Genomic DNA, 14,231 nt, shown 5'->3' with positions numbered 1-14,231 from the left:
GTTGTTAATCCTTACAGTAGACTTGATGTGTTTGGTGGCTCAGCGGTAGAGTCCATGATTCTGAGTCAGTGGTTGTATCTTCAAGACCTGAGCACATTAGTTAAGCTGACCTATCAGCACAGTACTGTTGGGGTGCTGTACTGTTGGAAATACTGCCTTTCGGATGAACTTTGTCCACTCTCAGTCAACGTAAAAGATAACAAGATACTCTACTATGGAAGAGTAAGGGAGCTTCTCCCAATGTCCACCTGAATATCTTTCTCTCAAACATCTTCTCAAGATTGTCTGATGATTTGCTAGTGGGAGCACAAATTAGCAATTCATAATACAACACTGACTATATTACACAAAGATTAATTTAATTAGCTGCCATGTGTACTGGGGCATCCTTAATTCACGTGAGTTACTGTTTAAATACTAAGTTTAATTTCCACATTGCTTTTCTTTTGACTTTTCTTCCTTCTCTCTGTTCCAATAGATTTTTCACAATACAGACTCCAACACAGTTGACAGTGAAGAGTGCAAGATGGATTATAGCTCTACAAAGATCTCCAGGCACAACGTGCCACCACAAAACAGGTAAAAGCACAACTTGAACCTAAGTAGATGATTGTCAGGTCGCTCGATATTTTGTAATCTCATTGGTCAAAAAAGGCTGTCAGTTATTATGCGTACATGACTGTCCCTTGAGAAGATGTTGGTGAAGCTGACTTTTTGAAGCATTGTGGTATGTGTGTGTGTGGGGTGAAGGTGTTGATGGTTAGTCAGTTTCAGGATTTTGACCATTGATATTGAGGGAATAGTGGGATATCGTCAGGCTGGAATGATGTATTCCTTGCAGTAAACTTTGGTGTATCCATGCACTTGATATCCTTGGAGAAAGTGAGGACTGCAGATGCTGGAGAGCAGAGTCAAAAAGTGTTAGTGGCACACTCATCCGATTGGCTGAACTGGTCCTGACCCTCAACAATTTCTCCTTCCAATCCTCCAGATAAAAGAGGTAGCTATGGGCATCCGTATGGGCCCCTGCTACACCTGCCTCTTTGTCAGGTATATGGAACAGTCCATCTTCCGCACCTACACCAGCACCATTCCCCACTTTTTCCTCTGCTACATCGATGACTGTATCGATGCCACCTCATACTCCTGCAAGGAGGTTGAACAGTTCATCAACTTCACGAACACCTTCCACCCCGACCTTAAGTTCAACTGGACTATTTTGGACATCTCCCTCCCCTTCCTGGACCTCTCCATTTTCATTTCTGGTGACCGACTCAACATGGACATCTACTACGAACCCACCGACTCCCACAACTACCAGGACTACACCTCCTCCCACCCTGCCTACTGTAAAAATGCTATCCCTTACTCCCAATTTCTCTACCTCTGCCACATCTGCTCCCAGGAGGACCAATTCCACCATACAACAGCCCAGATGGCCTCCTACTTCAAGGACTGCAAATTCCCCTCCCACATGGTCAACAATGCCCTCTAGCACATCTCCTTCACTTCCCCCATTTCCTCCCTTGAACTCCATTCCTTCAATTGCAACAAGAGCAGAACTCCCCTGCCACACCACCGACCTCCGCATACATCGCATTATCCTCCGCCATTTTCACCACCTACAAACAGACCCCACCACCAGGAATATATTTCCCTCTCCACCCCCTATCCACATTCCGCAGAGACCATTCCCTCCGCGACTCCCTTGTTAGGTCTACAACCCCACCAACCCACCCTTCACTCCTGGCACCTTCCCATGCCACGGCAAGAAGTGCAAAATCTGTACCTACACCTTCCCCCTCACCTTCATCCAAGGCCCCAAAGGATCCTTCCACATCCAGCAGAGATTCACAAGTACTTCCACATACATCATCTACTGTGTCCATTGTTCTTGGTGTGGTCTCCTCTACATTGGGGAGAAAGGTTGCCAACTTGCAGAACGTTTCATAGAACATCTCTGGGATACGCACACTAAACAACCCTACCACCCTGTGGCTGAACACTTTAACTCCTCCTCCCACTCCATCAAGGGCATGCAAATCCTGGGCCTTCTCCACTGATAAACCCTAACTAATGGCCACCTGGAGGAAGAATGCTTCATCTTCTGCCTTGCAACCCTTCACACAAGATCAATGCAGATTTCACCAGTTTCCTCATTTCCCCTCCCTCCACCTTATCCCAGTTCCAACTTTTCAACTTGGCGCTGCTCTCTTGAACTGGCCAGTCTGTCTATCTTCCTTCCCACCTATCTGCTCCACCCTCCTCTCCGACCTATCACCATCATCCCCTCCCACCTGCATCTACCCATCGCATTCCCAGCTACCTTCCTCCAGCCCCACCCCCTCCCATTTATCTCAGCCACCTCGGGGCACCCCCTCATTCCAGATGAGAGCTTTAAAAGGGATTAAAGGGGCAATCTTTTCACAGAAAGTGGTGCATGTATGGAATTAGCTGCCAGAGGAAGTGGTAGAGGCTAGTACAATTACAACATTTAAAAGGCACCTGGATGGGTGTATGAATAGGAAGGGTTTAGAAGGATATGGGTCAAGTGCTGGCAAATGGGACTAGATTGGGTTGGGATATCTGGTCGGCACAGGCAAGTTGGACCGAAGGGTCTGTTTCTGTGCTGTATATCTCTCTGACTATGACTCTAAATGTGAGGTGACAGAGTCATAGAGTCATAGAGCATGGAAACAGATCCTTTAGTCCAACTCGTCCATGCCAACCAGATTTCCTAACTTAGTCCCATTTACCTGGGTTTGGTCCATAGTCCTCCAAATCCTTCATATTCATGTACCTGTCCAAATGCCTTTTAAATGTTGCAATTGTACCGTCCTCTACCACTTCCTCTGGCAGTTTGCTCCATATATACACCAGTGTCTGCGTGGAACTGTTGCCCCTCAGGTCACTTTTAAATCTTTCCCTTCTCACCTTAAACCTATGCTCTAATATGGATGTCCCTACCCATGGGGAAAAGAGTTTGGCTATGCATCTTATCTATGCCCCTCATGATTTTATAAGCCTCGATAAGGTCATTCCCAGCCTAACCAGCCACTTCTTATAACTCAAACCTTCCTGTCTTGGTAACATCATATACATTTCTTTTCCATCTTGCTAGTTGAATAAATCCAGATCAACCTGAATTGTATGCAGTACACCAATGTCTTGTACAGCGGTAACATAATGTCCTAACTCCTGTACTCAATGCTCTGATCAATAAAGGCAAGTGTGCCATTGCCACTTTTACCACCCTGTGTACCTGTGATGCTACTTTCAAGGAATTATATACCTGCACCCCTGTCTATTCAATGACACACCCCAGGGCCGTACCATTAACTGTGTAGCCTTGTCCTGGGTTGTCTTACCAAAATGCAACACTTTCACATTTATCTAAATTAAACTCCATCTGCCATTCGTTGCACATTGGCCCAATTGATCAAGATCCTGTTCTACTCTTAGATCACCTTCTTCACTGTCCCCTGTCCAATTTTGATGTACTTGGGCAGGACAAACAAAGCAAGAGAGTACCTGGTGAGCAGTAGGGCCCTGGGAAAGACCAAGAATCAGAGGGACCTGTGATAGGGTTAGGGTCAGGTGGGCATGATATCAGTCCCTTAAGATATCAGGATGTTTGGATAAAATAGTTCAGAAGGTAATATAGACTACTTGTCTTTCAGCCGAGACACAGAGTTTAAAAGCAAGGGAGTTGTACTGGAAAGGTATAAAATGTTAGTTAGGCCACAGCCAGAGTATTGTGCACAGTTCTGGAAATCACATGACAGGAGTGATATGATAGCACTGGCGAGGGTTTTAAAGAGATTTACCAGGCCTTGGCTGGAGAGGTTTAGTTTTCAAGAGAGATTGGACAGACGGAGGTTGTTTTCCTTAGAGCAGAGGAGACTGAGTGGAGACATGACTGAGATGTATAAAATGATGAGGGACATAGATGGGGTAGAAAAGAAGAAATATTTTCCCTTGGTGGAGGGATCAATTGCTGGGGGCATAGATGTAAGGTAAGGGGTAGAAACATGAGGAGAAGCTTTGTTGTGGGGAATGTAGAACCTACCTCTTGTATGATAGTGGCAAAAGCCTTTGAAATATTTAGGAAATATTTAGCTGTGCACTTGCAATGCCAAAGCATGCAAAGCCAAGCACTGGAAAATGGTTTTGGGATAGTTAGATAGTCGGTTTTGATCGGTTGAAGAACCTTTCTCTGTGCTGTAGATCTCTGTGACTCTAAAACGTTTAATTATTAAACTTTGACATATGACTCTGACAGTTAGAACTCCAGCACCCTTATAAACGGCCTCTCTATATATACATCCAGACAGACCGAAAAGACATTGGTGTCATGGTTGGAAGGGTAGGCATTTCAATGCTCCTTGTCCACAGGGTTTGCTGAGATGACCCAATTGGCTTGTCAGGGTATGCTGTCCACATCCTTCCCTGGAAGCATCTATTTGTTTGCAAGAGGTGGCTGGTTCACATTTATGAAGTCTCTGGCTTAATGGTTAAGAGCCACAGCTTCTAGCAACCGCTGGGGGAAATTTTTTTTCAGCTTAAGATGGTTCTTCCAGAGAAGAAAAGAGACAGCTCTTTGCCTTGCAGATATCTGATAGCTTCTTGTTCAGAGCCACAAGCTGTGTTCAGCTACGTGGCAACCAATCACATAGCTGTTGACAGGCAGAAAAGCTTTGTCATCTATAACTGGTCACTAGTCCACTGATCAATCAGCTACTTGTTGCTGGCTGAATTTTCAATTTTTCACAGCCCTTGGCTGCAGCTTACCTACTACTCCTTGATCTAGCAGTTGTGTAAACAGTGCTTCTATTGAGTTTTGGGTGAATTTTAAAAACTGCAGCAATCCTTTTCTAAAACAAACCTTTCTCCCATTTCAGTCCACAATTGAAAGTACAGAAAAATAAATTTTAAAAAAGTTATGGTCTTTAACACCCTCCTAGGTGTTGGAGGCGATGTGTTTCATGGTTTGTTGAAGATGATTTACTGACTGGATGGTAAAACTAAGACTACAGTGGAGGTGAGGAGGAAGGTTGAGTAATGATATGGATGATTAAGTCCTTGGTGGACTGATTTTGTTCTAACGGTGTCACAAAGTCAGGCTGGAGCAATTTTGGGATGCGTACGCCCAAGTAATGGGTGTTTCAGTGGTAAACCTTTGGAATTCTTTAACCCAGAGGCCTGTGCAAGTTCAATCACTGAGCACTTTCAAAAGAGGAATTGATAGGTTTTGCAATAGTGAGGACAAAAAAAGAAATGAAGAAAATGCAGGCAAGTGACATTTTTTATTATCCATCCATAAGGGTGGCATAGTGACTCAGTGGTCAGTACTGCTGCCTCATAGAACCAGGAACTTGATTTGATTCCAGCCTTGGCTGATCCTCTATATGGAGTTTGTACATTCTCCCCATGGGTTTCTTTTGAGTGTTTCAATTTCCTCCCACAATACAAAGATGTGCAGGTTAGGTGGTTTGGCCATGCTAAATTGTCCAGGGATGTGCCGACTAGGTGGATTAGTCATAGGAAATGTAGGGTTACGGGGATATGTTAGGTCTGGGTGGTAAACTCTTCGGAGAATTGGTGTGGACTTGATGGGTCAAAAGGCCTGTTTCCATGCGGTGGGGATTCTATGATTCAGAGGATTGGGGTACCATTGGCTAGGTCAGCAGTTATTGCCCAAAGGGCAGTTGAGAATCAACTACATTGTCACAGGTAAGGACAGCAGTTTCATTTCCTCAAAAACATTAGTGAATTTGATTTGGTTTTCCCAACAATCACCAATGGCATCATGGTCACTATTAGACTATTAATTCCAGATTTTTTATTGATTTCACATTCTATCTGCCATACGAACCCTGAAACCAGTGCATTAATCAACCAGTGATAACACCACCAAGCCATTACCTTGTATAAGTATACGTAGCTCAGATTGCACCAAACATAATCACTATTGAGTTAAGGACCATCAAAAGGCCTAGCTAGGCATAGTTTGTTAATGTCTAGTTAATCACATAATAAGATTTATTAGGAATGTCCGTATTTAAGTTTAAAAAAAAAGCTGGTAACTAGGAATTGTCTGAGTTCATGTATTTATGGAGCACCTGTAATAGTGTAGAATGAGAGGATGAAGACTGAGGAAGTCAATAAACCTTCTGAGCAAAGTAAAAGACACATCTGTCTTGATTTTTCAACTCTCCAACTAATGTGGAATCTATGGGCTGAATTTTCTTAAAGTCCTGAGAGTGAAAGGAAAGAGGGAATAGAGAGGAGGACTAGATACATTTGGAATGGAGCAAGTTGAGGAAAGATTTGGTTTTGCATTGCTAATAGCCTATGTTGCCTATCTTGCAGCAGGCAACAACAGCCTCATGAGAACTCATTTGGGAACCATGGACAGCGCCTAGCTTCGGAGTCAGCTCAAAGTATGCTGCCTTGTCAACGCTGTGAGATTGAATCTGCGGACAGCATGATTTATGGGTAAGATGGCGATTATTGAGCACTGGGTGGGGGGGAGGAGTATCTCATCTTCTTTGGTGAAGAATTATAATCTGATACCTTTCTTTTCTGCCTTTTATTGTTTAAAGACTTTAACAGAGTAAAGTAGCCAATGTGATTAGCATTCTAGTAAAATCATTGAATATTTCTTGCACTTAGCTGCCAAAGAATAGGATTCATGCTTCTTTCTAATGCTCCAGAGGCATTATCTCCTTGAAAGAGGCCTGAATAGTTCTCTTATCAGCATTGGCACCTAAGTTTCTATAAGATTTGCTGTACTTCTGGGGGAATGTTTTTAGATTCTAGTTCCTGAAAGAGTGGTGGAAGCATATTTGGAAGTAACATTCTAAAGAGAACAAGATAAACACTTGAAGGGAAACACATTGACAGGTCTATACTGAAAGAGCAGAGGAATTCATTGGTTAACTCAATGATAGAATGAGCGTTGGCACAATGGGCAAAACGGTCTCCTTTCGTGTTCTCTCATGTATGATTCCATGTCAACATCAAAACTTTTACGAAGTGACTATCATCCTGTGAGAAAACTCTGTACTTTTAAAAATGCACATATTCCAAGTGTGCTGTAATTCATCAATGTGTCATGATAACATGCTTGTCCCTTGAACCAAAAGTGTTTACATTTCTTCAGATTGTCAGAAATAAAAATATTGAGTTGCTCTGCCATTCAATATGAACATGGCCAATCTGATTATTGTCTGAATTTTACTTTCCTGTTGGTACCATATAATCTTTGATTCTTTTGGAGATCAATCATCAGTCTAATGCTGCCTTTAAATATACTCAATTACTCAGTTTTAACTGCTTGCCGCAGAAAAGAATTTCAAAGACTCAAGCAGAGTGGACTAAGATGTGACCAGATTGAGGTGTAGAAACTTGAGGTGCTTAGATGGGAAGAAACTTTGCCCTTGATGGAGGGCTGAGTGACCAGGGAGGGCATAGATTTATAAGGTAAGGGGCAGAAGGGATGTGAGGATTTTTGTTTCTCACCCAGACAATGGTGGGAATCTGGAATTTAATCTGCCTATAAGGGTAAGGGCAGAAACCCTCATCACATTGAAGTGTTTGGATGTACAATACCAGCCAAAGACATGAGCAGTATAGATTCAGTTGACCAAACAGGCATTTCTGTGCTGTAGAACACTTGTCCTATGATTCTTAACTACACACACTGCTCCAAGTGCTGTCCATATAAGCTCTGTATAATTAACACAAGCCTTCACTATTCCTCTACTCAAATCCTCTTGTGATAACATTCCATTAGCCTTCCTAACAGCTTGCTGCATCTGCATATTATTCTCCACCAAATTATCAACAGGAACACCTGGTTCCCTTTGTACATCTCCACTTCCAAATGTTATGCTATTTAAGAAATACTCTGCATGTCTGTGTCTCCAAATAAAGGTAACTTTACATTTATCCACAACTATCTTCCATCTTCCATGTTCTTGTCCATTCACTTAACCTGACCAAGTTCTCCTGGAGCTGTCCAACTTCTCCCTAACATTGCACATTCTCACCTAGCATTGTATCATCCATAAATGTGGAAATATTACACTTTATCCTTGCCTCCAAATTATTGATATACTTCTGAACTCTGGGACAAGTACTGATCCTTTTGACATGCCATTAATCACAGCCTACCAATGCAGCAATGACCCATTTATTCCTACTGTTTTCCATCTGTTAATCAATCAATCCATGCTAGTTGTTCACTAACAGTAAGTGGACATCATTGGTTGGGTCAGTGTTTACTATCCATCTCTAATTGCCCTTAAGAAGGTGGTGGTGGAGCTACCCTCTTGAATTGCTGCAGTCCATTTGGTGCAAGTAGACCCACAATGCTGTTAGAGGAATGTTCTAGGATTTTGACCCAGTGACACTGAGGAATGGTGATATATTTCCAAGTCAGGATAGCGAGGGGAACTTTCAAGTAGTGGTGTTCCCATGTACTTGCTGCCCTTGTTCTTCTGGATAGTAGTAGTCATAGGTTTGGGGGCTGCCTTAGAAACATTGATGAATTTCTGTAGTGCCTCCTGTTAGCTTTTCCTCATGTGTTTTCTTTGAAACAGCCTCCTTTAAGGCACTTTATCAAAAGTTGTATGGACCAGGCCAAACCCCCTCAAGACATTTCTAGAAGGTAGCCTCGATCCTACCTTTTCTAGTTGTTTTAAACAGGTGTAAAGTGGATATTCCAGGAGCGATGCAGCCGGCCCGACCACTCAGTTTTAAAACAAAACAGCATTTGTTTATACATGAACAAAAGAGAACCGAATATAGAATAATGTAATTTATCTGAAAACCCAGTTGACTCTATCGCAACTGAATGATGCTGTTCCACATACTTGCAACATCCCCTAAACAGCCCGATGACCAAAAATGTAAATTCAAACACAGGTTCTTACAGAAGAGATGTCGGAGAATGGAGCAGTTCTTCTGGGTCCCCAGTAACTTCTCTGGTTCCCCAGCTAAAACTTGACCAGCATCTGCAAACAAAGCAAACTGCTAAAACCAAACCAAACCCTGGGAGAACTAGCCACTCCCCTTCCGTTGTACGTGTGTTTTGAAAGAAAGACTTAAAAGCATTCTCAAGCAGAAAAGCCCAGACACATCAGAACTTTACCACCCCTCTGAAAAAAAACTAAGGACAACATAACCTTGTTAAACGAGCAGCATCATTATACCTCCCCCTTTAAACATGCACATGGATAGCAGTGAATTGAGGGGTGTGTAGGTTAAGTTATTTTATTTTACATTAGGTTTATTTTACATTCGAAGTGAAGGAGCCATTGGGAAGTAGTGACCATAATACAGTAAGCTTCAATCTGCAATTTGAGAGGGAGAGGGTACAATCAGAAGTGACAATATTTCTGTTGAATAAAGGGAACTATGGAGCTATGAGGGAGGAGCTGGCCAAAATTCAATGGTGCAATACCTTAGCAGAGATGACAGTGGAGGAACAATGGCAGATATTTCTGTGTATAATGCAGAAGATGCAGGATCAGTTCATTCCAAAAAGGAAGAAAGATCCTAGGAGGAGGCATGGGTGGCCGTGGCTGACGAGGGAAGTTAAGAAACATATAAAGTTAAAAGAGAAAAAGTATAATATAGCAAAGATAAGTGGGAAAACGGTGGACTGGGAAGCTTTTAAAGAACAACAGAGGATTACTAAGAAGGAAATATGCAGAGAAAAAATGAGGTACGAAGGTAAACTGGCCAATAATATAAAGGAGAATAGTAAAAGTTTTTTTTAGGTATGTGAAAGGCAAAAAAATGCTTAAGACTAAAATTGGGCCCTTGAAGACAGAAACTGAGGAATATATTACGGGGAACAAAGAAATGGCAGAAGAATTGAATTGGCACTTCAGATCTGTGTTCACTGGGGAAGACACAAGCAATCTCCCTGAGGTAACAGTGGCTGAAGGACCTGAACTTAAGGGAATTTATATTTGCCAGGAATTGGTGTTGGAGAGACTGTTAGGTCTGAAGGTTGATAAGTCCCCGGGGCCTGATGGTCTACATCCCAGGGTACTGAAGGAGGTGGCTCGAGAAATCGTGGATGCGTTGGTGATTATTTTCCAGAGTTCGATAGATTCAGGATCAGTTCCTGCGGATTGGAGGGTGGCTAATGTTGGACCACTTTTTAAGAAAGGTGGGAGAGAAAAAGCAGGAAATTATAGACCAGTTAGTCTGACCTCAGTGGTGGGAAAGATGCTGGAGTCTACTTTAAAGAATGAAATTATGACACATCTGGATAGTAGTAACAGGATAGGTCAGAGTCAGCATGGATTTATGAAGGGGAAATCATGCTTGATAAATCTTCTGGAATTGTTTGAGGATGTAACGCTGAAGATGGACGAGGGAGATCCAGTAGATGTAGCGTACCTGGACTTTCAGAAAGCTTTTGATAAAGACCCACATAGGAGGTTAGTGAGCAAAATTAGGGTGCATGGTATTGGGGGCAAAGCACTAACTTGGATTGAAAGTTAGTTGGCTGATAGGAAACAAAGAGTAGTGATAAACGGCTCCATTTTGGAATGGCAGGCAGTGACCAGTGGGGTACCGAAGGGATCAGTACTGGGACCGCAGCTTTTTACAATATATGTTAATGATATAGAAGATGGTATTAGTAATAACATTAGCAAATTTGCTGATGATACTAAGCTGGGTGGCGGGGTGAAATGTGATGAGGATGTTAGGAGATTACAGGGTGACCTGGACAAGTTAGGTGAGTGGTCAGATACATGGCAGATGCAGTTTAATGTGGATAAATGTTTATCCACTTTGGTGGCAAGAACAGGAAGGCAGATTACTACCTAAATGGAAACAATTTAGGTAAAGAGGCAGTACAAGAGAGATCTGGGTGTTCTTGTACACCAGTCAATGAAGGTAAGCATGCAGGTACAGTGGGTAGTGAAGAAGGCTAATAGCATGCTGGCCTTCATAACAAGAGGGATTGAGTAAAGAAGCAAAGATGTTCTTCTGCAGCTGTACAGGGCCCTGGTGAGACCACACCGGGAGTACTGTGTGCAGTTCGGGTCTCCAAATTTGAGGAAAGACATTCTGGCTATTGAGGGAGTGCAGTGTAGGTTCACGAGGATTAGTGGTGCTGGAAGAGCACAGCAGTTCAGGCAGCATCCAACGAGCAGCAAAATCGACTTTTCGGGCAAAAGCCCTTCCTGATGAAGGGCTTTTGCCCGAAACGTCGATTTTGCTGCTCGTTGGATGCTGCCTGAACTACTGTGCTCTTCCAGCACCACTAATCCAGTATTTGGTTTTCAGCATCTGCAGTCATTGTTTTTACCTTGTAGGTTCACGAGGTCAATTCCTGGAATGGCAGGATTACCTTACACTGAAAGACTGGAGAGACTGGGCTTGTATACCTTTGAGTTTAAAAGACTGAGAGGGGATCTGATTGAGACATATAAGATTATTAAAGGATTGGACACCCTGGAGGCAGGAAACATGTTTCCGCTGATGGGTGAGTGCCGAACCAGAGGACACAGCTTAAAAATACAGGGGAGACCATTTAGGACAGAGATGAGGAGAAACCTCTTCACCCAGAGAGTGGTGGCTGTGTGGAATGCTCTGCCCCAGAGGGCAGTGGGGGCCCAGTCTCTGGATTCATTTAAGAAAGAGTTGGATAGAGCTCTCAAGGATTGTGGAATCAAGGGTTATGGAGATAAGGCAGGAACAGGATACTGATTAAGGATGATCAGCCATGATCATATTGAATGGTGGTGCAGGTTCGAAGGGCAGAATGGCCTACTCCTGCACCTATTGTCTATTGTCTATTGATTAATCCTTGGCACAACATCGTGGGCTAAAAGGCCTGTTCTGTTCTGTACTTTTCTATGTTCTATAAATTTCTCTGAGCCCAACATAAATTGTCCTGACCCTGCCTAAAATGGACTGACACTCATCTTGGCAAAACATTTCCTTTTAACATATGTACAGAAGCTTTTATAATCTGTTTTTACATTGCTAGATTTATATGCATTCTACATTCTCGCCTTATTTATGAGTTTCTTGGCTCTCCTTTTGCTGCATTCTATAAACCTCCCAATTTGTACACTCTAGACCCTTCCCTGTAATCACATGTAATCCTGAACTTGTATTGTTAGCCGTGATTGTCTTTTTGACTCTTGTACTTGAAGGAATGTCCAAATGCTGTATGCCATGTAATAGTTTTTTTTTTAAAGACTATCCATTGCCTCTGTACATTCATGTCCTTTTTTATAATGTGTTTTTCCAATCCACCTCAACCAACTTGGGTCTCATGCCTTCATAATTTCCTTTATTCAAATTTAACACCCTGCTTCAGAATTAACTGCCTCACTTTCAAACATCATGTAAAATTCTGTCATTTTCTGGCCATTCATTCCTGAATGGTTTTTGGCAGCAAGATTTGTTAATTAGCCCCTTTTCATTACATAATACGATCTTTAATAGAGTATGTCCTTTAGTTGCCTCTTCAATATATTGCTCTACAAAACCATCCCTAAGACACTCCAGAAATCAATCAGAGTCAGACATGTACAGCACAAAAACAGGCCCTTCAGTCCAACTTGTCCATGCTGACCAGATACCCTAAATTAATCTAGTTCCATTTGCCAGCACTTGGCCCATATCCCTCTAAACCCTTCATATTCATATACCCATCCAGATGCCTTTTAAATCTTGTAATCATATAAATGTCCACCATTTGCAATGGCAGCTCATTACATACACCCACCACCCTCTGCATGAAAACATTGCCCACTTAAGACCCTTTTAAATCTTGCCCCTCTCACCCTAAACTTATGCCATCTAGCTTTGGACTCTCCATCCTAGGGATCATGCTGTTTATCCTATCCATGCTGCTCCTGATTTTACAAACCTCCATAAGGTCACTGCTCACCCTCCAACACTCCATGGAAAACAGCCTCAGGCTATTCAGCTTCTTCCTATAGCTCAAACCCTCCAATCTTGGCAATATCCTTGTAAATACTGAGTTTTGAAAAGATTTGTAGCGCAGGTTGAGGTTCTGGATGTAGGTTTGCTTGCTGAGTTGGAAGGTTGATTTCCAGAAGTTTCATCACCCTACCAGGTAATATCTTCAGTGGGCCTCCGGGTGAAGCACTGCTGATAATTCCTGCTTTCCATTTATTTGTTTGGATTTCTTTGGGTTGGTGATATCATTTCCTGTGGTGATGTCATTTCCTGTTCTTTTTCTCCAGGGTTGGTAGATGGGGTCTAACTCTGTGTTTGTTGATAGAGTTCTGGTTGGAATGCCATGCTTCTAGGAATTCTCGTGCATGTCTTTGTTCATCAACTCGGCACAAAATGACATGACCCTCTCTCACTAGTATCCTTACACATAGATAAAGAAGGATGCCACTTTGACAGGGACAACACATCCATTCTAGGACAAGCCAAACAGAAAGACGCACGAGAATTCCTAGAGGCATGGCATTCCAACTGGAACTCTATCAACAAACAGATCAAGTTAGACCCCAGTTATTACCCCCTGAGATAAAGAACAGGAAATAACATCACTACAGGGAATGACACCACCAACTCAAAGAAACCCAAACATATAAACAGAAAGCAGGAGTTATCAGCAATGCTTTGCCTGGAGGCCCACTGAAGATATTACCAAATAGGGTGACGAAACGTCTGGAAATGAACCTTCCAGTTTAGCGATCAAACCTACATCCAGTTCCTTGTAAATCTTTTACACATCTTTTCAAGTTTCACAACATCCTTCCTATTGGAGGGAAACCAGAATTACACACAATATTCCAAAAATGGCCTAACCAATGTCCTGTATAGCTGCAACATGAGCTCCCAACTCCTGTACTCAATACTCTGACCAATAAAAGAAAGCATACCAAATGCCTTCTTCACTATCCTATCTACCTGCAACTCCACTTTCAAGGAACCATGAACCTGCACTCCTCCAAAGCTTTAGTGCACAAATGATTTACCTAATTTATTTGCGGACTGAAGTCACTCATGGTAACTCTGCTCATGCTTCATTATTCTCTCATCTCCTGATTAATACCATGGTGGCTCAGTGGTTAGTGCTACTTGTTCATGGTGCCAGGGACCTGGGTTTGATTCCACCCTCTGGTGACTATTTATGTGGAGTTTGTACATTCTTCCTGTGTCTACATGGATTTTTTGTAGGTGCTCTGGTTTTCTCCCACAGCCCA

The 14,231-nt window shown here is 42.6% G+C and overlaps 1 protein-coding gene across 1 annotated transcript in view; it reads left to right on the top strand.

Moving 5' to 3' along the window:
- Window positions 1-14,231, top strand: part of LOC140467066 (uncharacterized) — a 75,196-nt gene that overhangs the window by 41,440 nt on the left and 19,525 nt on the right. Inside the window, exons 12-13 of the mRNA XM_072563126.1 lie at window positions 479-579; window positions 6,373-6,498. Of these exons, the coding sequence (XP_072419227.1) occupies window positions 479-579; window positions 6,373-6,498 (227 nt within the window). The remainder of the gene's footprint in view (window positions 1-478; window positions 580-6,372; window positions 6,499-14,231) is intronic.

This window comes from Chiloscyllium punctatum, chromosome 45 (assembly GCF_047496795.1).
Source record: "Chiloscyllium punctatum isolate Juve2018m chromosome 45, sChiPun1.3, whole genome shotgun sequence".
In the NCBI taxonomy this organism is placed as follows: Eukaryota; Metazoa; Chordata; class Chondrichthyes; order Orectolobiformes; family Hemiscylliidae; genus Chiloscyllium; species Chiloscyllium punctatum.
Note: the sequence above shows the minus strand (reverse complement) of the source record. Positions and strands in the feature narration are given on the sequence as shown.